Source organism: Bos grunniens, chromosome 3 (genome assembly GCF_055505025.1).
Source record: "Bos grunniens cultivar Pamir isolate PY7600 chromosome 3, Bosgru_T2T1.0, whole genome shotgun sequence".
NCBI classification, from domain to species: Eukaryota; Metazoa; Chordata; class Mammalia; order Artiodactyla; family Bovidae; genus Bos; species Bos grunniens.
In genome coordinates, this window is record NC_141167.1 from 43145521 (window position 1) to 43169513 (window position 23993).

At 36.5% G+C, this 23993-nt stretch overlaps 1 protein-coding gene across 44 annotated transcripts in view; it reads left to right on the forward strand.

Moving 5' to 3' along the window:
• Nucleotides 1–17697, forward strand: part of MIER1 (MIER1 transcriptional regulator) — a 72940-nt gene extending 55243 nt beyond the window's left edge. For all 44 annotated transcript variants that reach the window (XM_086390440.1, XM_086390443.1, XM_086390441.1 and 41 more), the window contains 6 exons: nucleotides 1580–1731; nucleotides 2929–3010; nucleotides 4429–4523; nucleotides 7675–7802; nucleotides 12001–12140; nucleotides 14667–17697. In XM_086390440.1, the coding sequence (XP_086246566.1) occupies nucleotides 1580–1731; nucleotides 2929–3010; nucleotides 4429–4523; nucleotides 7675–7802; nucleotides 12001–12140; nucleotides 14667–14995 (926 nt within the window). In that variant the 3' untranslated portion in view covers nucleotides 14996–17697. The remainder of the gene's footprint in view (nucleotides 1–1579; nucleotides 1732–2928; nucleotides 3011–4428; nucleotides 4524–7674; nucleotides 7803–12000; nucleotides 12141–14666) is intronic.
• Nucleotides 17698–23993: the final 6296 nt, after the last annotated feature.

Consider the following 23993-nt stretch of genomic DNA (forward strand, 5'->3'; position numbering starts at 1 on the left):
ATCAATTCTTCTGCGCTCAGCTTTCTTTATAGTCCAACTCTCACATCCGTACGTGACTACTGGAAGAACCATAGCCTTGACTAGACGGATCTTTGTTGGCAAAGTAATGTCTCTGCTGTCTAGGTTGGTCATAACTTTCCTTCCAAGGAGCAAGCGTAAAGCAGTTACCTTTCAATAAAAATTAAATTAATTAAAAAAATTCTTCATCCTGCTTTTTTAACAGAATTTTAAAAGTCTATTATTTTCTGAAGCATTTTTTCCCTTTGCTGCTGTGTTGCCATACTTTTGATATTTTGTCTGTCTTGTGACTGTTCCTTCTTAATTTTGTTTATGTTTTCGTCTTCCTGTCATGTAGAATTCCACAAGGCTTTTGTCTTAGTTTCTTCTCCACTCCTCTTACTTTAAAGATTTTGATGAAATTTGGCCTTAAGTCTTTTTATAATGAAAATTCTGATGAAACCTAAATGCTTTTTTTTTTTTTAATGACTTTTGTTATTATGAAAATGATTTACACTTACAACAATACGTTTTCAAGCATCATGGAAAAGTACGAAGATGTAAGAAAAAATTGTCCCAAATCCCACCACCAGGAAATAAGCAGTGTTGATATCTGGCGAGCATTGTTTTAGACATCCCTATTCAGAAATCATAATTATAGTTTAACATTATTTAATGTGTCAGAATTACTTTAAATTGCTTTAAATCCCTAAAACCTTGTTTAATAGGGTTGTTTTCCCCATTTCACAGATGAGGCAGAAAGAAGGGAAGTAACTTGCCAGGGTCATACAGATATTATTAGTTAAGTGTTGGTAGTGCTATTCAGGAGAAGGCAATGGCAGCCCACTCCAGTACACTTGCCTGGAAAATCCCATGGACAGAGGAGCCTGGTAGGCTGCAGTCCATGGGGTCGCTAAGAGTCGGGCACATGACTGAGCGACTTCACTTTCACTTTTCACTTTCGTGCATTGGAGAAGGAAATGGCAGCCCACTCCAGTATTCTTGCCTGGAGAATCCCAGGGACAGAGGAGCCTAGTGGACTGCCGTCTGTGGGGTCGCACAGAGTTGGACACGACTGAAGCGACTTAGCAGCAGCAGCAGCAGCAGTGGTATTCAAGTGCTTCCCTTGTGGCTTATTCGGTAAAGAATCCTCCTGCAATGCGGGAGACCTGGGTTCAATCCCTGGGTTGGGAAGATCTGTAGTAGGGCATGGCAACCCACTTCAGTATTCTTGCCTGGAGAATCCCCATGGACAGAGGAGCCTGGTGGGCTACAGTCCATGGGGTCGCAGAGTTGGACACAACTAAATGACTAAGCACAGCACAGCACAGTGCTGTTCAAGCTAAGAGAGCTTAGAATTTGGTAAGTCAGACCAGATCTAAAAGGGGCATCAAGTGGTACCTGTCTGTTTAGGTTGCTTAAATTACTTATAAATATTGCCTCAGAATGAAGTCAAGCAGGTAGTTGGACTACGCTTTACCTCTTAGTTGTCAACATTTTGGCTCTAAGTTATTTGTTCCATATGTATTAACAAAAACTTGTCTCAATTTGGCATTTTTAACATTATATTTTACTATTTTAGTATATGAAAATGATGATCAGCTCCTGTGGGACCCTGAATACTTACCAGAAGACAAAGTGATTGTGTTTCTTAAAGATGCATCTAGAAGAACAGGTGATGAGAAAGGTGTAGAAGCAATTCCTGAAGGATCTCATATAAAGGACAATGAACAGGTACGTGAATAAGAAATAACTTAAATTTTTCCCAAAATACATTAACCCCATATATGTATAAGTGCTGTCACAGTATTTTTCTATCCACCAATGTTCTATACAGATGGTGTCTGACTTAACAAAGGATCAGCCTAAAATTTTTTGACTCTATAATTGTATGAAAGCAATATGCATTCAGTAGAACTCATGCTTTGAATTTTGATGTTTGCCTGGGCTAGGGTTGAATATCTCTTGTGATGCTGGGCAGTGGCAGAAAGCCATACCTCGCAGTCAGTCATGCAGTCACAAGGGTGAACAACTGATACAACCATTCTGAATTCATACAACCATTCTTTTCATTTTCAGTACAGTATTCAGTAAATTACGTGAGATAGTCAACACTTATTATAATACAGGCTTTGTGTTGGATGATTTTGCCCAGTTGTAAGCTAAGTAAGTGTTCTGAGCACATTTAAGGTAGGCTAGGCGAAATGATGATGTTCAGTAGGTGAGGTGTATAAAGTGCATTTTCAGCTTAACATATTTTCAACTTAGGATGGGTTTTTTGGGACCCCTTGTAAGTAGAGGAAGCTCTGTAATATCATCAGCAAGGAGTCTGAGGTTGTAATCTGCATAATATATGTAGTATTGACAGCACTTAATTTTGGTATTTTAGCCTCAGTAGAAATTTTGATATTTTGTATGTATTTTTTTATTAGGCATTTTGAACTTCCGTTGCATATCCCAGAGAATCTGTGGATATCATTAAGCTAGGAATACTCATATGGGATAATGTAATTCTTTACCTAGTAGAACAGTGCCTACCATGGACCTAATAACAGCATTATATACTTTACCTTTTTCACCAGTGCTTTTCATTTCTGATTGTTTAAAATTATCTTTGAATAGGAACATTAAAAATAAAAAAAGGACTTGTGATTATTATGATTTCCTTTTATTTCTAAACTCCTAGAAAACCATGCCGCTGCCAGAGGTTTGCTTATCCAGTATTTTCTACATATTTAGAGGCAGTTAATTGTCAGGAATGAATTACGTTTGTTTTCCTTTAGTGGTTTTTATGTTGCAGTCACTGGAATTATTTGTCCTCCAGAAAGGATGGAGACACTGGATTCTAGAAAAGCCTTTACTCAGTTAAGAAATTGTCACCTTGAATTGTTCATAGTCCAGGTTACATATTGAAGCCTTTTATTTTTCTAGGCATTATATGAATTAGTTAAATGCAATTTTGATACAGAAGAAGCATTGAGAAGATTAAGATTTAATGTAAAAGCAGCTAGAGGTAAGCATAAATATTAACTTTTTGTTTTCACGGTGTAGCAGAAGTTTAAACTTTAAGCTATTAAATTTTTTGAAATTTTAAAAGTTTAAAAAATTTTAACTAGGTATATCCTAAATTTAATAATACTAATCTTTCTGAATTTAGTTAAGTATTTGTTGGATAATAGTTATAAGTTGTTAAACAACTTGTATGTAACAAGTATTACACAACGCATTATGGGGAATGGGGTGAATATTGTCCTTTCCTTCATGAGAAAATAAGACCATTTAAATAAAAATACATAGTGCCTTTCAGTTTCAAGGCATTTACAAATATTTTCTTACTTGATCTTGGTAATGGTCCTGTGAACTGAGTAAAGTGACAGATGTTACCTTCACTTTAAAATTGATGAGAACTGAGGTCCAGTACTTTGGCCACGTCATGCATGCGAAGAGTTGACTCATTGGAAAAGACTCTGATGCTGGGAGGGATTGGGGGCAGGAGGAAAAGGGGACGACAGAGGATGAGATGGCTGGATGGCATCACTGACTCAATGGACGTGAGTTTGAGTGAACTCTGGGAGTTGGTGATGGACAGGGAGGCCTGGCGATTCATGGGGTCGCAAAGACTCGGACACGACTGAGTGACTGAACTGAACTGAACTGAGGTCTTTTTGCTGAGGCAAGCATGATTCATAAATAATGAAGCCATAGCTAAAATTCTTTTGTTACTCTAAACTGGCTCCCACCCCCACTTCACTAAGAGTACTGTTTATATATCATTGTGTAACCAAGGAAAGAGCATTCATTCAACAAAAATTGAAGGGCCTATTAAATTGTGAGGATTTAACTATAAACAAGGCCCCTGACCTCTCGGTGCTTGGAGCCTAGGTAGGAAAGCTGAAAAATAGTTCTGAGTTCTTCCAAGGAGAATTCAAGGGTGCAGTTCAAACTTACTACAGTGGGACTTTACCTAGTTGGTGAAAAGAATGAGGCGGTAAAAGAAAGCCTCTAGAACAATATATTTTTACTGGGCTATAAACGAATTAGCTAGGTGAAAGAGGGTATGAGATAAGAGGCATGCAGTAACCTCTAGACAAAGGGAAGAGCGTGCACAAAGTCTAAAGAAAGAAGGAAAATAATGAGTTTAAGGAATTGAAAGGTGGCTGGTTTAGTTGGATCATAAAGAATAAAGAGGAAATGGCCTAAATTGAGCTTGAAGAGTTAGGGACTAAATCATCCAAAATTTTATTAAATAAGGATGTTTTATTACTTTTATCTTTTTAAGCCATCAATAATAGAACTCAGGAGTAAAATATTTCTGTTGTTACCAAAAGTTATATTTTTATTTACAGTTTTGTTATGTGCAGAATTTGGGAGAATATTGCTTAACAGTTTCCTTCCCCCACTTTCCCCCTACCCTGCCCCAAATTTTTTCAGAGGAATTATCTGTTTGGACAGAGGAAGAGTGCAGAAATTTTGAACAAGGGTTGAAGGCCTATGGAAAGGACTTTCATTTGATTCAGGCTAATAAAGTAAGTAATGATATATGTTGTCTCTTTTTATAAAAATAAGTTTAGTTAACCTAGGTCATATGAAATCTACTATATTTTCTAATGTTAAAAGTTCTGTAGTGAACATATAATATGCTAGTATTTAGGAAATTATTATAAGCATGCCTAGACTCCCTGGCATATATTTGCCAAGTAACTGTTCCCAGTGTGGTATTTATTGGAAACTTTTAAGAACTGGATGTTTTAAACTATGTTCATCAGCTCCTGGATGGGATGTGTGAGTACATATCATGCCATATGAATATCAACTATACAGTGTTAATTTATATCGCCCCAAATTTCGTAATTACTTACAAATTTATTTAGGCTTAATTCTCTTAAACTGAAATCAGGTAATATTTTTAATAGAACTGCACAATTGTAAAGAATAAAAAATTGTGTTCCTAAGGGAAATTAGGACAGGCAAAATTAAAATCTCAAATTTAAATATGGCAAATTAAGTAATGTCTAGGCTTACGAATGTCACATTTTTAGTGAATATAAACGACAAGGAAATTGGCTTTACATGTGTCCTTGAAGATGGTATATCAGATGTGTGATGGCTTACCTAGGGTGATGTTGAAAGTATCTGGGCTTTATGGGCTTGAGTCTGAAGCTCTATAAATAGTCTGTCCTCATCCTCTTTCATATTTCTAGATGTACAGTATCTATTGTATATTCCATAAATAAAATAGTTGCTTACAAATTCTCGATTTTTCTCAATTTTGGTGTTCTTTAGTTTATTGTTGATAATTTTGTTAATTGTGTTATTTGACATCAGACATAATAAGAGAGAAATTTTGCATCTTAGCATTGATATAAAAGATGTAGCCAAACCATGTTCATGTTGTAACCAAATCATTTGATATTCTCCAATATAGTGATTTCTCTGTGAAAGGATTGTATTAGGCTAATGACTACCTATATATGTTTCTGATTTAAAGAAAAGCAAATGATCTCATGGTTGAAAGGGCCAACATTTTGAAAAAGTTTTCTAGCATTCCTGCTTAAATTCAAACAATACTGACCCAAGCATGCTATGGAGGGGAACCCCTGGGGATGATAAGCTGATGTAACTCACAGGAGCAACACCCACCCCACCCCCCCACCCCCCCCCCCGCCAAAATCCTTTTTAAGGAGTAAGAACTTAGTAGGTGACTTAAAGCTTTTAGCCAAAAAAAGTCTTAACATGATATTGAAATAAGACCTTGATTTCTTATTTATGAAGAATATTTGGGATGGTGGTATTTCAGTGTTACAAAAGTCATCTGACCTATACCTAACTCACAAGTTTGTTCCAGTGAACCATAGGGAGGACAGTTCTTAAGAGGGAGGGGAATAGTCCATTGAAAATATTCTTTGTTTTTACACCTGGAATTGAAATTTGGATCTTAATCATAGGTTGTATTATGCAGACTTATTTAATTGACAGTTTTTCATAATACTGTTAACTTTGGCATTCCACATAATGTCTTTTCAATTTTTGCTTTCAGTAAAGTACAGTTGACTTGACAGTTGTCTTCTAGAATAAGATTCTAAAAAGGAAGCAAAAAACAGCTTGAGAAGGTGATTGGGGTTTTTGTTTTTAAAACACTGATAGCTTTGTCTTAAAGCAACATGGGCCAAGTCATGAAGTGGAATCAGAGTGGCAGAAAGAAAAATAGGTGCCACCTAACAAAATAGGGATGTCATAAAGTTGACCTTAGGTCTAGTCAGTCCCACAGCAGATACCCAACTTCAGGACCAGAAACTTAGGAGTTAAATCATATCATCTTCCATCTCAAACACTCATTCAGATACACTTTTCCTTTTAAACTCCCAGTATTTTCTATGCAGCAACCCTACCAGCTCTACAAGCAAGGTAGCAAAAAGGAAATTTTGTCAACATCATCTGCCTGTCCCATATATTTAATATGTGTAAGGGGAGCCATTCAGTTCCCAAATAGGTATAACACAGTAAACCACTGGAGTGATTTTGTAAACAAATATTCAGTTCAGTCGCTCAGTCATGTCCAACTCTTTGCAACCCCGTGGACTGTGGCATGCCAGGCTTCCCTGTCCATCACCAACCCCCAGAGCTTCCTTAAACTCATGTCCATCGAGTTGGTGATGCCATCCAACCGTCTCATCTTCAGTTGTCCCCTTCTTCTCCTGCCTTTAATCTTTCCCAGCATCAGGGTCTTTTCAAATGAGTCAGTTCTTCATATCAGGTGGCCAAAGTTTTGGAGTTTCAGCTTCGAGCATCAGTTCTTCCAGTGAGTATTCAGGATTGATTTCCTTTAGGATTGTCTGGTTTGATCTCTTTGCAGCCTAAGGGACTCTAAATAGTCTTCTTCAACACCACAGTTCAAAAGCATCAGTTCTTCAGCACTTAGCTTTCTTTGTAGTTGGACTAAACATCCATACATGACTACTGGAAAAACCATAGCTTTGACTAGATAGACCTTTGTTGGCAAAGTAATGTCTCTGCTTTTTAATATGCTCTCTAGGTTTGTCCTAGCTTTTCTTCAAGGAGCAAGCATCTTTTAATTTCATGGCTGCGGTCTCCATCTGCAGTGATTTTGGAGCTCCAAAAATAAAGCCTTACAAATAGCCGAGAAAATAAGAGAAGCTAAAGGCAAAGGAGAAAAGGAAAGATATATCCATTTGAAACAAATATTAACATTTTTATAATAGCTTTTAACTCACTGAAATATTTTTAGCCTTTCTACAATGTAAGTAGCTGAGTCTGGATCAGTGTTGGGATTAGTAAGAGAATCCTTTTTAAAAGGGCATTTAAATTCAGTCTCCCTAGGTGTTCTGTGAGTAAAAGTATTTGCAGATTTCTTGTAACAATTTTAATTCAAATGCCACTGCCAGACATTTTCGATAAAGGAGTATTCATTTTTATAGTAAATGAATATGATACTCTATTTAAAAGCATAATGTTTAGTATCTGAAGACCTGTTGCCAATATATGATTTCTCTGAATGGGAGCTTAGAGTAATTTTTAACACAACTGCTGCTGTATTGTATTTTATAACTGCTATTATTTATTACTTAAAAGTCAGCTAAATTTATTCAAACTTAAGATTTTTTCATGAAATTTACTCCTTTAAGGAGGAAGTAATTCTTAAGTATTTGTTTCTTATAGGTTCGAACAAGATCAGTTGGTGAATGTGTAGCATTCTATTATATGTGGAAAAAATCTGAACGTTATGATTTCTTTGCTCAGCAAACACGATTTGGAAAAAAGAAATACAATCTTCATCCTGGTGTAACGTGAGTTCATTTTTTCTTTTTGAGTCATTTTTGCTAAGCTTTCTAAATTTTTCTTGAGAGAATTGTGATTTTTAGACTCTTCTTTCTTTAAAAGCATAAAAGTTGACACTAATTTCAGTTTATCCATTTATTGACATCTTCATGGGGTATTTAGACTTTCAGTGTCTTATAAAACATTGTAAACTACAGTTCATATTATTTGAGACAGCAAATTTATCAAAGTAGATGTTAAGAGTACATGTTTTCAGTAGTATTCCTGAGAGGAGATGGATCAGAAGAGCTGTGAAAGCATGTTTTTGTTAAATTCTGTTCCACATAGTTATATAAGCACATACAGTTTTGATTTAATAACACCAAAAGAGCAGTAAGAATAGGAGAGGCTGTCTTTTCTAAATCTTACAGGGCCATATGCCTAATAGAAATCCTTTAAAGAGGAAGAGAAATTAATATTTTTCCTTGCCCAATCTATTTTAGATCTTGGGAACCAAAAATAAGATCTGGATATAGATGATATCAAAGGGGAAAGACATGGGAATATAATAAATCAGATCAAATTGCATTTTCTTTTTTGTTACAAAATATTTTATAGAGAAATGAACATGTACATGATAAGTTCCCTTTTCCTAAATATTCTGAAGCCTTTTCCTCTAACAGAAATAATATTTAATAAATAATACAACTTTAGCTAACTCCTAGTGATAGAGGGAGTATAGTTTGTTATTATATCTATTTTTTAAGCAAAATGCCTCAATATGTCTAATCCACTCCCCATGCACCAAATTCTCTTAGCTTCTTTTAGTCTAGCTGCGGAATGATACATTATCCCCAATCTGACTAGTAATGTGTTACTGTTAAGTACTTAGTAATAGAGTATCAAACCCTTTATTTCATGTATTGCTCTAAAATACTGATGAACTTTACAGTGAAATTCACTTTACCATACTTGCCTTTATTATTCCCTGTATTATGTTTATGGAATAAAAATAAAGCAGAGTTGTGACTTCATTTGGTCAGCCTGCACCAGTAAAATTCTTAAGCCTAGCCAAATAATTGCCTTTGAAAGATGTGCTTATATGCATACTCTTGTGCTTCTCAAACTACTTGACTGGACTGTTTCTTGGTCATGTTCATTACAGGTGTTTCTTCTGGTCACTTCCCTGTTTGGAGTATTCAAACACTCTAAAATCGAAAGCAAACTTATCTGAAAGGGAATAAATGGGTATAATTGTCCTTGGGAATCATGAAACATTGGACTCTGCCTCATTCCTTTTTGTTCAAAGGCCATAATGAGTAGAATTTTATATATAACAGTATTCCAGTTTTTATATAATTGCTTATTGTTATCAATTTATAGTTAAATTTTTTTTTATTGGTAGCATTGAGACATAATAATGTAGAACTACATATAGCTATCCAGTCTTCAGAGTATATCTTAAAATAGTTTTCAAGCTATAGGGAAAAGCAATAGTAACATCTTTCATCTTTTGACCCATTTCAGAAATAAAGTTCACACACGAACTACAGGCAGTCTGTCATCAGCAGCAGTAAGAATATCAGAATTGCCATGCTGGGTCAGACCCATGGCTCATCCAGTTTTCTCTTTCAGAAAGCATCACCAAGGGAAGTGTTGTGGGCTGGCTTAATTGGTCCTCTGTGACGTCAGGCTCAACAGGTTAGGTAGGGATGTGCCGCTAAACATTTTAGTTTTTCTAATAATCTCTCCATAGCTTCTGAAAAACTTTTTGAAGCTACTTATATCTGTCACCTTGATTCTTCTTAAGGTTTAAATATTCTGTAGATGGAGTAGTCATAGTTAAAAGTAATCCCATATCTTCTCTTTTCTCAGGCTTTAAGAGTTAACAATGTGTCCCCTGGTGTTACGGTATGAAGCGAAGAAATGTTTTCCTGCTAGACAAGAACACTGTTTTGTAGTCTTCAACTGTATTCCCTTTGGGTCTTTTATAAAGTTTTTTTTTTTTTATAACTGAAAACTTTTTTTTTTTTTTTACTCCTCCTCATCCCTTTTAGCTGTGTTAAATCTCCTATAAGAAGCCATGTAGACTGTATATTGCAGATGGGGAGAAATTGTGGTTTTCTCTAGCATAGACATATTTTTGTAGTGTGCCTCCAGGACCTTCTCTTTGCATTAACAGTTGCACTTTAAGTGACCACACAAAATTTAAATGCCTTTAGACAAAAACATTAAGTTAATTAATGCCTTTAGACAAAAATTTGACTGAATTTTTCAATCTTCCTCTTTAGTCAAAATGTATAGTTAAGAGCAGATTATCCTGAAAGTTATTTGCTTATTTTTCTGTTACATAGTTACCTTTCATTTGTTCACCAGAATGAAGCACATTTGCCGCTTTGCTGCCTGTACATGGCCTTTGATAAATACTACTGCAGAGTCTCTCCATTCACTACCTAAAAGAATTGGTAGCCATATGCAATTGAAGATTTTGCTGTAACAGCCTTGCAAATAATTTTTTTTTTTTTTTTAAGTAAAAAATAACTCGGCATTATTCCAACTATTTGAATGCTGCTCCAACCCCTTGGGTGGTCTACTTACCTCCTCTTTTCCTTAAGCATTCTGGATGGCATTAACCTTTAAGAAACAGTAGTAATAAGTCTTTAACAATATCATTGTTATATTCAGAGATTTAAAATAATTTTGGTATCTCATCAGTTCTAGTTTCCTTTGAGTGGCTTTTAACATCTTCCATTACCCATTCCCACTACACCAGATTTATTTCCAGCAATTCTTCCTAGTGCATTATCTGTTTGTTAGTTTTAATTTCTGAAGTCCCTTTGGCATTGCATTCATCATATTCATTCTGTTTCTTTGTGCCTCAGATTTATTACCTAAGTTTCTATAATGATGAATGACATAAAGCCAAAGAGATCTTAAAAGACCAACAAATTTAATTCCCTCCGTTTATAAATGAGGAAAATAAAGCCTAAAATGTTAATGAGTGCAGACTGTTACACAGACTTTCAGTAAAGTTCCAAGCCCTTCCATGGTTTCTTTCTTGTCCACATTCTTACTTACCCTGCTCACAAAATTCTGAAAGATTTGTCTTAATATTTCTGTTATTCCTGTTCTGAGGAAATTTAAAAATAAATGATGTATTTAGGTTTTTATTGTACTTCTCTGCACTGTGCAAACTTAGGCATCAATGGTGCAGAGGTAAAGAAAGCAGACTGAACTTAACTGCCTTCACGGGATTATTCAGTACAGGTGACATCAGACTTTTCCTGTAAAGAGGGCTTTGCAGATGTTAAGTTCTGTTGAAACTACTTAGGTCTGTTGTTGGTGTGTAAAAGTGGTCATAGACACTATGTAAATGAATGTATATGACTGTGTTCAGTAACATATTATCCATAGAAATAGATCGGCAGCCCACAGGCCTGCCTTTGCTGACCTTTATTCTAGTGACTCGGTAGCACTGCATAGTTCATAAAACACTTTGCTACACATATCCTATACAACAGCCCAGTACATAGGTCATGTATGATTACATGCATTTTATAACTAAAGACAGTAAACCTGAGAGAGAGAGGTATTTAGTTCAGCTCTAACCTCAACCCAGTGTCACTTACCACAAATGTCATCCCATGCCGTTGAGCTCAAAAATTACTTAGGGAAGACGTAAACCCACCCCTGATGATACACGGGCAGATGAAGCTAACAGATAAGCCCAGGAACTTTGCCAGCTTAGTATACCTCAGCTCTAACAGAAGGGTGATACAGAAAGTAACAGGAAGTTTCAGGAAAGTATTTCATTATTAGGTCCTAGTTTGTCTTTCAGATCCTGCCATAGTCATAAAATAATCTTTGTAAGCTTTACAATTCCAATCTGTGTTCAGAAATTTTTTTGTACTCCTTGTGATTGACATCATCCCTCTTCATTTACAGCCTTTCTGATTTTAGTTGGGCCACTCTGATCATTTGCCTACAATTTCTAAAGTTTTAAAACTGCCTGTAGGTCTGTAACATTTGCTAGGGTAAAGCCCTCACACATTGTTTTCCTACAGACATTTAACCAAAAGGAACTTTCCATTTCAGTGCTCGCACTGGAATGAATATAAAGAAAAATGAGGATATACTTGCTGATAAAGCCTTGTAAATTTAACCTCAGTTTTAATTTTCAGCTGTTTTTAATATAAGAAAATAATTATCGTTTGCCTCAATTTTAAGGGATTACATGGATCGTCTTCTAGATGAAAGTGAAAGTGCTGCTTCCAGTCGAGCACCATCTCCTCCCCCAACTGCCTCAAACAGTAGCAACAGCCAGTCGGAGAAAGAAGATGGCACTATAAGCAATAGTAATCAGAATGGTAAGCAAGCAGAGAAACACTTGTATTTCTTGATAATGATGGGCACTTTTCCTTCAGTAGCCTGGGAAATTCTGTTTCCGTGTCTATTCAACCCCCAAAGCAGACCTAAAGTAATACCAGATGAAACAGAATATCAGGGTGCATATATACTAACACAGAGAATATGTACAAGTTAATTGGAAAGAATTCCCATTGATACCACTAAAAAGTACATTTAATAAAGTATACCATCAACAATGACCATTTCTTGTAAGAAAATAGTATCTATTTTCTTACCAGGTTGGAATGTCTAGATGTAAGTATTCTTATTTGTTAAGTCTTAGACCAGAACTCCAGCCGTTTCACATCAGAAGTACACAGATACTTAATGAAATACTTTGAGTGCTTATAACAGTTTAGCAGGAAACCTCTTTAAGCATATAAATGGAAAAAAGGTAACAAGGGCATCTTTTAAATATTTTTTCTCTGTGATAGCATAATAACCTAGAAAGATAAGAAAAGATAAAACAGATGTGTCCGCCTGTGCATTCATATTGTACAAAAACATTCATTTTTATGCCCATGAAAAAGAAGCAGAGAAACACATATTTGAGATTCAGATAGGTTCTTGCTTAAAATGTAGAGTGGACCGAGGATCAGTAAGGCCTGGTTAGAGAATTTTCTTGATTTCTACTTTAATTAAAATAGTCTTAAGTAAGACCATCTCTAAGCAGAAAGTAATAAATCTCTGATCCTCTTTAATAGGAAACTGGTAAATTAGAGATAAGCTCTGCCCACCTGCATTCTGATGTAACAGCTTTAGGGGAGGGCCAGTGGAGAGCTAATCCCTTCTCCCCAACAGAAACTAGAAGAGGAACATTGAACAATTTGACCTTTTTTCTGCTCTTTGCTCTCACACTGGCATTTAATATACTGTGGTGAATATATTTTTTCACTTAATGATCCCTTTCCATTCCCTCATTACTTCCCCTCTAAGAACAAGCCAAACAAATATTAGGGCCCAGCAGCCATTTCCTGATTCAAAAACATTCAGGTTCACTGACATGATTTCTAATGCCAGTCACAACCATCCTAAAGTAGAATAAGCAGCTGAGATTGGGACTAGGGTGGAAACTCAGGGAGGCAGACGGTAGGTAGTACAGTCAACCCTCTGTATCTACAGGTTCCACATCTGCAGATTCAAAATACTTAAGGAATCATCTCTAGAGTATTTATAATAATAAAATGTAAACACTATTTAAGTAATTGCCAGCACAAAGTAAATTCAAGTTTTTGCCTTTTGGAACTTTCTGGAGTTTTTTTTAAGTGTTTTGATAGGCAGTTGGTTGAATCCTTTTAACCATTTGATGATACCATGCAGTTAGCCTAGGAACAGTGTTCATAAGTTACTTACACATTACTCCTCCCAGAGGCCATTCACATGTGATACAATTAAGATTTCTAGGCTTTTCAAGGAAAGGAAGACCTTTCCAACCCAATTCTCTTTTTTCATAAGGGGCTTTAATTAGTGTCTTGAAATCTAATAGTGATTTTTGACCTAATGATCGTTTAACCTAGCTTCTTGTGCTTACTATGGCAAAATCACTCCTTTTATATCATATGGTACATAATCTCATAAGCAGTCATGGTTTGAGTGCATTTTTGAGTTGAGAAAATAGAATACTTTCTTTGACCAAAATGTATATTTGAGGGTCATTCTTATTTTTTCAGATAATTAAATTTTCATTTTCTCCAGTAGCACATTCTGTATTTTACATTAAGCATTCACAAAATTTGTCTTCCATTTTGCAGTCAGCTGTAACATGACCTTTTGTTATGTTATCAATTATGCTATTTCTTTTCTCAATCTATTAGGAAGGAATTTGTGTTTGCCTTTAGCGTTTTCAAGTGTATGCTTGTATATTAATATATATATTAATGCATAATATATATATTAATGCAGGCATTAATTTAACATTATGACAGATTAATGTTAAGAATGAAAAAGTCATGTCATCTTGCTTTTATATGGCAGTTAGAAAACTCAAGCTGCTATAGAAAGAATATAATTTTTTCATTGTTTTAGAAAGTTACAAACTGCTAAACCTGAATAATTTATGAATGTCTTTGCTTTAATTCAGCTTATTTAGACTGCTGGTGGATCCATTGCTTATTTGTTGCCATGTAATACCAGCATGCTATTAATACATACCAAATCCTATTCTTAATTTTTTACATTTATTAGCTTAATCTTCACAGCAACCCTATAAATTTATTATCCTCATTGTATGTGTGTGATCAGACTGAGGTACAAGAGAGTGTAAATAATTTGAGGTCACATAGCTACTAAAGTAAATAGAGCCAGAATTCAGGCTATACACACACACACACACACACACACACACTTGAACACACACACACACACACACTTGATACCTCACTTCCTTGATAAAAAGTTATTTTACAGCTCTTCATAGCACCTTTATAATAATTTATGAATTTAGCTCTATAATATTAGCAGTTGCTTTCATGTCTCTTCCAACCTAGGGGTGTCATCTAATGGACCAGGTGAAACATTAAACAAAGAAGAAGTGAAAGTTGAAGGATTACATGTTAATGGACCAACAGGTGGAAGTAAGAAACCACTTCACACAGATATGGATACCAATGGTTATGAAACAGATAACCAAACCACTGACCCAAAAATCACCCATATGACTGCAAGAAATGAAAATGATTTTGATGAAAAAAGTGAGAGACCTGCCAAAAGGCGAAGGGTAAACAGCAATGGAAAAGAAAGTCCAGGTGGTTCTGAGTTTTTCCAAGACACAATCTCACATGGAAAATTTGAAGAACTTGAGAACACAGATGACTAAACTTAACTTTCTTTGGAGTAAATTCTGGTGTGACTAAAATTTTCAGGGTTGATGGGTTACCTTAAAAAGTTAATTTCCTTGAAGCAGTTGGTTAAAATTTGAATTGAGTCCTAACTTTAGTAAATAAGATTTCATAATTCTGCTTTGCAGATTTTTTACTTTAAAATTGTAAAGGCCCTTTTAAGGAAATAACAAATAGTTTAGTAAATTTGAATGAACTACAGATACATCTGTACCTTCTTATTTGATGTATTAATCCTAAAATTTCACTACAAGGTATTTGCTTAGTTTGATGGCAGAGAAGGAAAAAATAAGTTCAAATTTCTGATTAACATCAATTTTTCTGAGTTTCTTGAAATGTCTTTTATAACAGACATTTTTCTCTCCATACAAATTGAGTATCATTATTAAGGAAACCCTTATGAATCCTGAAAGTTATGCTAGCATGATTTTTTTATATATAGAAGTTTAAAAATAAACCAAGTCAGGTTTGTGTATGTAAAATTGTTGACATCAATGATGTCTTTCCATATTCTTATCTGGGCTTAAGAAATACATTCTGTATTTTTCCAGATTCTTTGTAGCCTTTGAAAGATTTTTACAGTACATATGTCTTGACTGAGCTGTCCTTTCTTAACACAAAAGCTTGTATAATTTTCTTAACTTGTACAGTTGGTAAACTTTTATGAGAGGAATTGATATTCTGAGTCTGTCAGCTTTCATTTTATTTTGCTAAGGTTTTTCTAATGAATTTTTAAGTGTTTGTGTAGTAACTGAGTCATGTTTCTTATCCAGGTGGTAAAAGCATTCATAAAGGATTGTGAACATTTGTTTTTTCAAGTTTTTACTTAAGGACAAATAGTTTGAGAACTGAAATTAAGCATGATACTTACATCACATAGTTTGTTTTGCATTTGCTATAATTTTCAAAATTATTTTTGAAGCAAAACAGAAGTTTAATGTTGACTTCAAGTGCTTAAATGTATCATGCTGACCAGAATCCCATTCAGTTATTTTTATATGCTTTATAAAATTTCCCATTTTTGCATTAAATAAACAGGGGAAAAGGTTAAGTGATACTTAGATATTGGCACACACAAGGAGTTGGCAGGCAACAATATTGATTTTATGAGGAAAAAGTGATAAACTTACCTGGTGATAATAGATCACCAGATAATTAGGTTTCCAATTACAGTCCAGCTTTTCATATTTGATAGTACATTTCCAAAGTGAAAATAAGCTGTTGAGTAACCATTGCTCTGTGTGATTACAAATAGGATCATCCATTCACAAAGAGTCAGAGATGACTTGAGCAACTGCACTGATTTGCATCACCTTGCAAGAGTGCCATTTTATTTTTAGTGCAAAATTCTTATTTAAAAAAATGTAGTTTTATACAGCTGATAGACCAACCTATATCCAAACTTTTATAAAAGATTATTAACTACTCTTATCACACAGACATACCCCCAAATACTTCTAGCAGTTCATTTTCAGCCATCAAAGAGCCAGTGTCTTTTTAGAATATGTCTTCTGTGGTCTTGTTTTTAATGGCTCAACTGTCTAATGCAATTGAGTAGAGGTTTGCACTGAGAAATTATGGTTTAGGCCTTATTCTCCATGAAGTATTACTATTAACCTATGTTCAGACTGCTTCCCTCCACCAATGTGAACAACTTTTTTCCCCCAAACAGTGTTAAAAGCCACTTTACAACACTTGACTTTACATGATGTAGATTCACTGTTATTACATATAGATCCAAGTAAATCAAAGTTTTGGGTGAATGTGGTGAGAAGCGTGAGCTCTTTGTTGTTTTGTTTTACCTAGAACATTAATTTATCCAGAATGGCAGCTTTAGCAGATGGTCACAATCCATTTTCTAAATCAGATTTTATTATATGAATCCAAAGTATCCTAGCTCTTTTTCAAAGATGGTCTATAGAAATAGTGATGATGTACTTTTTTTAAGTTGTTGCAATATTAGAGATGCCATTTTCACCTTTTCTTAAAAGATGCATTTTGTTAACAGGTTTGTGAAGTTCTTGCAAACTGATATTACAGGAACATTTTAAATAAATTCTCAGGCATGTTTGCAAATACGGCACATGTTGTATACATGTTAGGAAATTTTACTTTTCTTAATATTTTTAAAGTCTGCCTAATGAAAAACATTCCACTATTATAATACATAATGCTCAGCTTTTCATAGAGAAATATTTAATTGTATTTTATGTTTATACAGGTATTTCACACAGTATGTTCTTTATAATGCAGCCACTATAAAATTGATGTCATTGCACTACTTTAAAAAATTTTAGTAATATCATGAATTTAATTTGCTTAAGATTTAGTACATTTCATAACTCTTGACAAACTGCATTGGGAAAAGAAACCTTCGTTAATAGTTACTTAGTCTCCCTCACCCCATACCTACCCCCTAGCAAAGCACTATCTTTATTTGGAATGGTATTCTGTTTTATGATGTGTTTTCAAATAGAGTTCAAAATTTGCAACTCAGTTCAACAAAACAAATCTGTTGAGCTTTAAAACGTATTTGAAATAATATTTAAATAGTCATTTAAAATTATGGATTAATGTTTTTAAATTTATGCATAATAATTTTGCACTGTAAAATAATTCCCTTCCCCGGTTCCCTGTCTGCCATTCTGAATATGCTTATTAAAATATTTTTTTAAACACATTTGCCTACATAATGCTTTGTGAATGATTTTTAGTAGATTGAGTAGGTGTTAATTATAGATTTTAAGTTTGAATGATGCACAGTTTACAGTGTGAATGTATACAATTTCTGTTCTTTTAGCTCCTAGACAAGGGTGTGAAATAGTGTTTTAGTGGCTCCTGATACCTTTTACCTCATGGGTAGATGGACAGATGATGTATTTTGGTTTTTTTGTCCTCCAGAGAGATCCTTAGGTCTGTGGACCTCTATTCACCTGTTTCTTTTTCTCTGAACTACTTAATTAAAAACATAGTTTCCTTCTTTTACAGTGCAATTTATATCACATACAGTTTTGCAAAAAAATTTCACTTTACCCTCAACAGAAAATTAAGAGTGGGCATTTTGAAGAGTGGGCATTTTGAAGAGTGGGGGCTGAAGACTTTTCCAGGCAATATGTGTGCTGATGACCCTAGGGGTATGTAACTAGCTATCACTGCTAAATACCAAAGCAGAAATAATGGTTTTTCTAACTATAATCCATGTTTATGCAAAGTGCCAGTGAGGAAAACCATATAAATCTCTCCCTAAAAATGACCTTCCTATATCATATAACTTTACTGATTATTTAAACTTTTTATCATAAAATCAACTCTGCTGTTTAATAATCAGGTTTATCCTTTGCAAAATCTTATCTGCCCCATATTATGGACTGATTTTATTTTTTTAAATATCTGTACTAATCTCTGTCTTCTAATACCAATTATCCATAACCTTATTTCTATTTTACCTTTAGTATTGTGCTGGCATCTTTGACATCTGACTTCTGTGTTTTTCCTTTACCAAACAGGATTATTTTTTATCTTGTTTTTATACTAGGTCCTGTGACTTTTTCAGAATATATAATATACAGTTGACCCTTGAACTACACAGGTTTGAACTGCATGGGTCCATATACATGCAGATTTTTTTCAGTAGTAAATACCACATGATCCATGTTTGGTTGACTCTGTGGGTGTGAGACATTGGATGACAAGAGGAACACTATACAGAGGGCAGACCGTAAATTACACAGAGTTGCAACTGGGTGGAGGGTCAGCACCCCAGCCTGTGTGTTGTACAAAAGTCAACTGTACTTCAAGTGTCATTTTGCTTGTTCTAAGAAGTGAACTTGAATGTGCATTTAAAGTTTACTTATTCTGTGAAGAACATTGAGGACTTGCCATATAAACTGGGGTTGAACTTCTAATTCTCCTTTGTCCAAATTGATGGTAAAACCTTCTTCACATTTAAAAGTCAGTGGTGACAAGTTCTCATCATGTTTCCATATGCAATATTCAACAAACATTTGGGCCTGTACTTGTGCCAGCTACTGTGCTTAACTTACGCCTTCAGAGATGTAGCGTGCTGTCCTCAAGGCATTAGGTGAGTGCAACAGTGGAAGTGTATGCTGAGTCCAAGGAGGGCACAAGAAAAGGAAGAGCAGGCATGCGCTCAGGGGAGTAGAGAGCCAATGACTGCTTGCCCGTAATTCTAGCTAAGTAAGATTTCCCTTGAACTTATTGTATTTGTTAGAAATTAGGCAACTATAAGAGGAGCTAAACAGCCTCTTGATGAGGGTGAATGAAGAGAGTGAGAAAGCTGGCTTAAAACTCAGCATTCAGAAAACTAAGATCATGGCATCTGGTCCCATCACTTCATAGCAAATAAGGGGAAAGGTGGGAACAGTGATAGATTTTCTTTTCTTGGGCTACAAAATCACTGCAGATGGTGACTGCAGCCATGAAATTAAAAAATACTTGCTCCTTGGAAGAAAAGCTAGACAAACCTAGACAGTGTATTAAAAAGCAGAGATGTCACTTCACTGACAAAGGTCCATATCGTCAGAGCTATGATTTTTCCAGTAATCATGTATGGATGTGAAGTTTGGTTCATAAAGAAGGCTGAGCGCCAAAGAATTGATGCCTTCAAATTGTGGTGCTGGAGAAGACTCTTGAGACGCTCATGAACTACAAGGAGATCAAACCAGTCCATCCTAAATGGGAAACCCTGACTATTCATTGGAAGGACTGATGCTGAAACTGAAGTGTCAATACTTTGGCCACTTGATGTGAAGAGCCAACTCATTGGAAAGGACCCGGATGCTGCAAAGATTGAAGGTAAGGAGAAGGGCAGTAGTGGATGAGATGGTTGGATAGCATCACTGACTCAGTGAACATGAATTTGAGCAAATTCTGGGAGACACTGAAGGCATGGGGAGCCTGATACACTGCAGTCCATGGGGTCACAAAGAGCTGAACATGACTTAGCTACTGAACAACAACAAGCAACATTAATGTGTGAGTCCCATGAGAAGGCTTTCGTTTTTACCATATCCTGCAGGGCTGATTATAACAGCTGTGGCTTATTCAGGACTCACCCCCTGTTGTCATTCAGTTTCCGGGAAGCAGTATAAGATGAGGAGACTCTTGGTCTCCTGAAGTTTGAGAGAGGTAAAGGCTAATGCACATTTGGCCTGATTAAAATTCCACTTTTTGCTATTATCACTAACACTTATGGTTGACTATAGAGTTGGCTGAACATGTCTTTCTGCACACCAACTAGAAAGTGTTTATAGAGTGAGTTCAGTAAGTTTAAAATGGTCTTCCTCCTTTTCTCTGAAAGACAATTGAATTAAGTGTATAAAAAGCTTAATGTCTTAAAGAGAAAAAGAAATCTGGACCCTGAATTGGGGTAGTTTCTTTCAGAACCGAAAGAGATCAAGCGGAGAATGGCATCAGAACCGCTTCAAACTCTGACCAGGAAATCTAGGTTTAGGGAGAGAACTTTACTCCTGTCCCTAGGATGCTGTAGCTGAGTGAATGTGAGAAACCAGTTCCAGCTACAAGCTAAAGAGGTGCCAGTCATCCTGAGAATGAAGACTCCCATCAATCCCCTCTGAACACACAGTTGTAGACAGTGGAAGTTTATTTGGTTGGCTAGTGGTTCTGAGCTTTAAAACACCCTGAATTACCTGCTTCATTAACTGCTTTGCCTTGTGGCCTCATTATTTGCATCTGCCTCCACTGTTTAGTGGGCAGGCATCTGCATTGTAAAAACACTCTCTATAAAGACAATTGGGCTGTGTCCACAAATTTCATAAGTGGCTAATTTTGTTAATAATACTGAGCCTAAAAGGGTGAAATGGCTCACTTAGCTCTTACCTGCCACAATCCTGTGTCACACCTTTAAGTGAAAAGAGGATATTCCCGGTTTTGTTAAAGGGATATGTTTCATGTAGATATTTGGTTAGGAAAATCAATGAAGGTCATATGCCAAAAATAATAGTTACTTCTAAGTGTTGGGATTATGGTGGTCTTAAAAACAAGTCTTCAATGTAGCGCTTGTCACAGGTGCCATTTTGATTTTGTAGGGTTATCCCCTCCTGATCACAAGTCTCATGAATTAAAAGGGCCAGGCTCAACTGACCAGACTCTTGGGAGATTTCCCACTCGATTTCCCTGTACCTTTGGGGATAAATCCTAAATTGTACTTCATATTAACCCCCACCCCTCCACCTGCCTTTCATTTTGTGAAAGTGCATTTCATTCAGACACTCCCATCAGTTAATGCCATTGCTGGTAAAGACACTACCACTTTCCTTGGGGCTTTGTTTTAGCTCTGACTGCAGAGAAGGCAATGGCACCCCACTCCAGTACTCTTGTCTGGAAAATCCCATGGACGGAGGAGCCTGGTAGGCTGCAGTCCATGGGGTCTCTGGGAGTCGGACACGACTGAGCGACTTCTCTTTCACTTTTCACTTTCATGCATTGGAGAAGGAAATGGCAACCCACTTCAGTGTCCTTGTCTGGAGAATCCCAGGGACAGGGGAGCCTGGTGGGTTGCCGTCTCTGGGATCACAGAGAGTCGGACACGACTGAAGCGACTTAGCAGCAGCAGCAAGAATTTTGAAACTTTTATTTCCTCAAAAAGTTTCTAGTTAAAATTAAGAAAACAGCATCTCCCATTGCTTTTGTTAACTCTATACTTCACCATAAGGGCTTTCCAGGTGGTGCTAGTGGTAAGGAGGCCTCTTGCCAATGTAAGAGACACGAGATGTGGGTTTGATCCCTGGGTCAGGAAGATCCCCTAGAGGAGGTCATGGCAACCCACTCCAGTCTTCTTGCCTGAAGAATCCCGTCGACAGAGGAGCCTGGCACACTACAGTCCATAGTGTTGCAAAGAGTTGGACATGACTGAAGCAACTTAGCACACATACCTCAATGTTCTCCCTCTCCCTAAAGTCTGTTGATGAGGGGTGGGGGTGGGAAAAAGGATAGGGGGGGCTACATGGGTGAGTAGAAGAAACACTCAACATGAATGTCAGTGGTTACATGGCTAGCCTGCATCACCGTCTGGGCTCCACAGAGAACCCAAGTCAATATTTGTGACTTGACTACTAGCAATATCACAGCCCTTTTTATGCTTTTAGTTGAATTTTAGATTATCTTGTTGAAAAGTCAACTTATTATAGTTAAAAACAATGTTTCTGAAGCAGGGTCAGTTTATATCCGTCACTGACTCAATGGACATGAGTTTGAACAAACTCGGAGATAGCGGAAGACAGGAAGCTGGTGTGCTGCAGTCCATGGGGTCACAGAATCAGAAAAGATTTAGCAACTGAACAAAGCATTTACAAGGTATATCCCATAGGCCAACAGTGAAAGCAATGAACTTAACCTGATGGCTTGGAGCCTCATTAATGTTTTTAATCAGTGCTTCTAAATATTCCTTTTCAGAACAAATAGCTGAAAGCCCCACTGTACCTGGCCTTGTTATTTCCTTATTTCTGTTTATGTACCTCATTTCCACCAAGAGATAAGTCTAAAATATGCACAGTTGACCATTAACACAGATTTGAACTGTGTGGGTCCTCATATGAGGATATCTTTTCCCAATAAATAGAGTATTTGTATTTTCATTTTGCAGATCCTTAAGTGTGGAGAAAAATTTGTGTTTGATTAGAGATCACAATACATGGAATCAAAAGAACTAGGGTTTGAGTACTGATTGTATCCAAACTGGCTCAGCTTCCTGCCTTTGGGTGAATCATTTACTAAGTCCTTTATTTTGAGGCAGACATAGCAGCACTCAGGTTTTCAACTGTTCAGGGTTGGGGTAAGCATCTCTAATAGCTCCATTATTCAAAGGTCAACTGTGCTTAGAATCTTCCTGTTCAAACAGCATTTTTTACACCATGCCACCTCTTTGCATTCTACTCATCCAAATTCAGCCATATTTCAAGATTTCTCCTCTTGATTTTGCCATTACTTTGTAATCTTAAAGCTTCCCTAGTGGCTCAGACACTAAAGAGTACCTGCAATGAGAGAGACCCAGGTTCAATCCCTGGGTCAGGAAGATTCCCTGGAGGAGGAAATGGCAATCCACTCCAGTATTCTTGCTTGGAGAATACCATGGACAGAGGAGCCTGGCGGGCTATAGTCCATGAGATCACAAAGAGTCAGACACGACTGAGTGACTTCACTCATTCGTAATCTTATGCTAAAGAAAACACTAAAACTGCCCATCTGTAAAGCACAATACCCACAGTGATATCACAGAGATTATAAAATCACACATGGGGAATGTTTATCCCCAGAAACTACTAGATACTCAGTAGTTGCACAGGTTTATAATCCCTCATCCAAAAATCCCTGTAGCCCTAATTTTTCAGATTTTAAGGAGGTAATATGTATATTTTATAAAAGATCAATCGCAGAGTATAGAACCATATTAATAGAGTATAGAACCATTAATGTCCACAATAAAATGTGTTCATGGCTTCCCTGGTGGCTCAGTGGTAAAGAATCTGCCTGCCAATAAAACATGAGTTCAATCCCTCATCTGGGAAGATCTCACATGCCACGGAGCAACAAAGCCTGTGTGCCACAACTATTGAGCCTGTGCTCTAGAGTCCAGGAACTGCAACTACTGAGCCCACATGCCACAGCTACTGAAGCCTGCATGTCCTGAAGCCTGTGCTCTGCAACTAGAGAAGCCACCGCAATGATAAGTCTGCACCGCAACTAGAGTAGCAGTCTGCTGCAACTAGAGAAAGCCCACACAGCAACAAAGACCCAGCACAGCCAAATAAAATAGGAAGCCAAAAGTAAACTAGCTCGGTGTGCTTTGCTAGGTACAACAGCTCCAACAGAACGCTGTGCACTGGGCCTTCTGCAGAGCCAACAAGAAGCCTATAAATGAAGCAGCAGCTGTGTGAGGGAACCTGCCGGAGCCCAAAGAGTCAGCAATGATGTAGCAACTGGAACCTTCCACTCAAT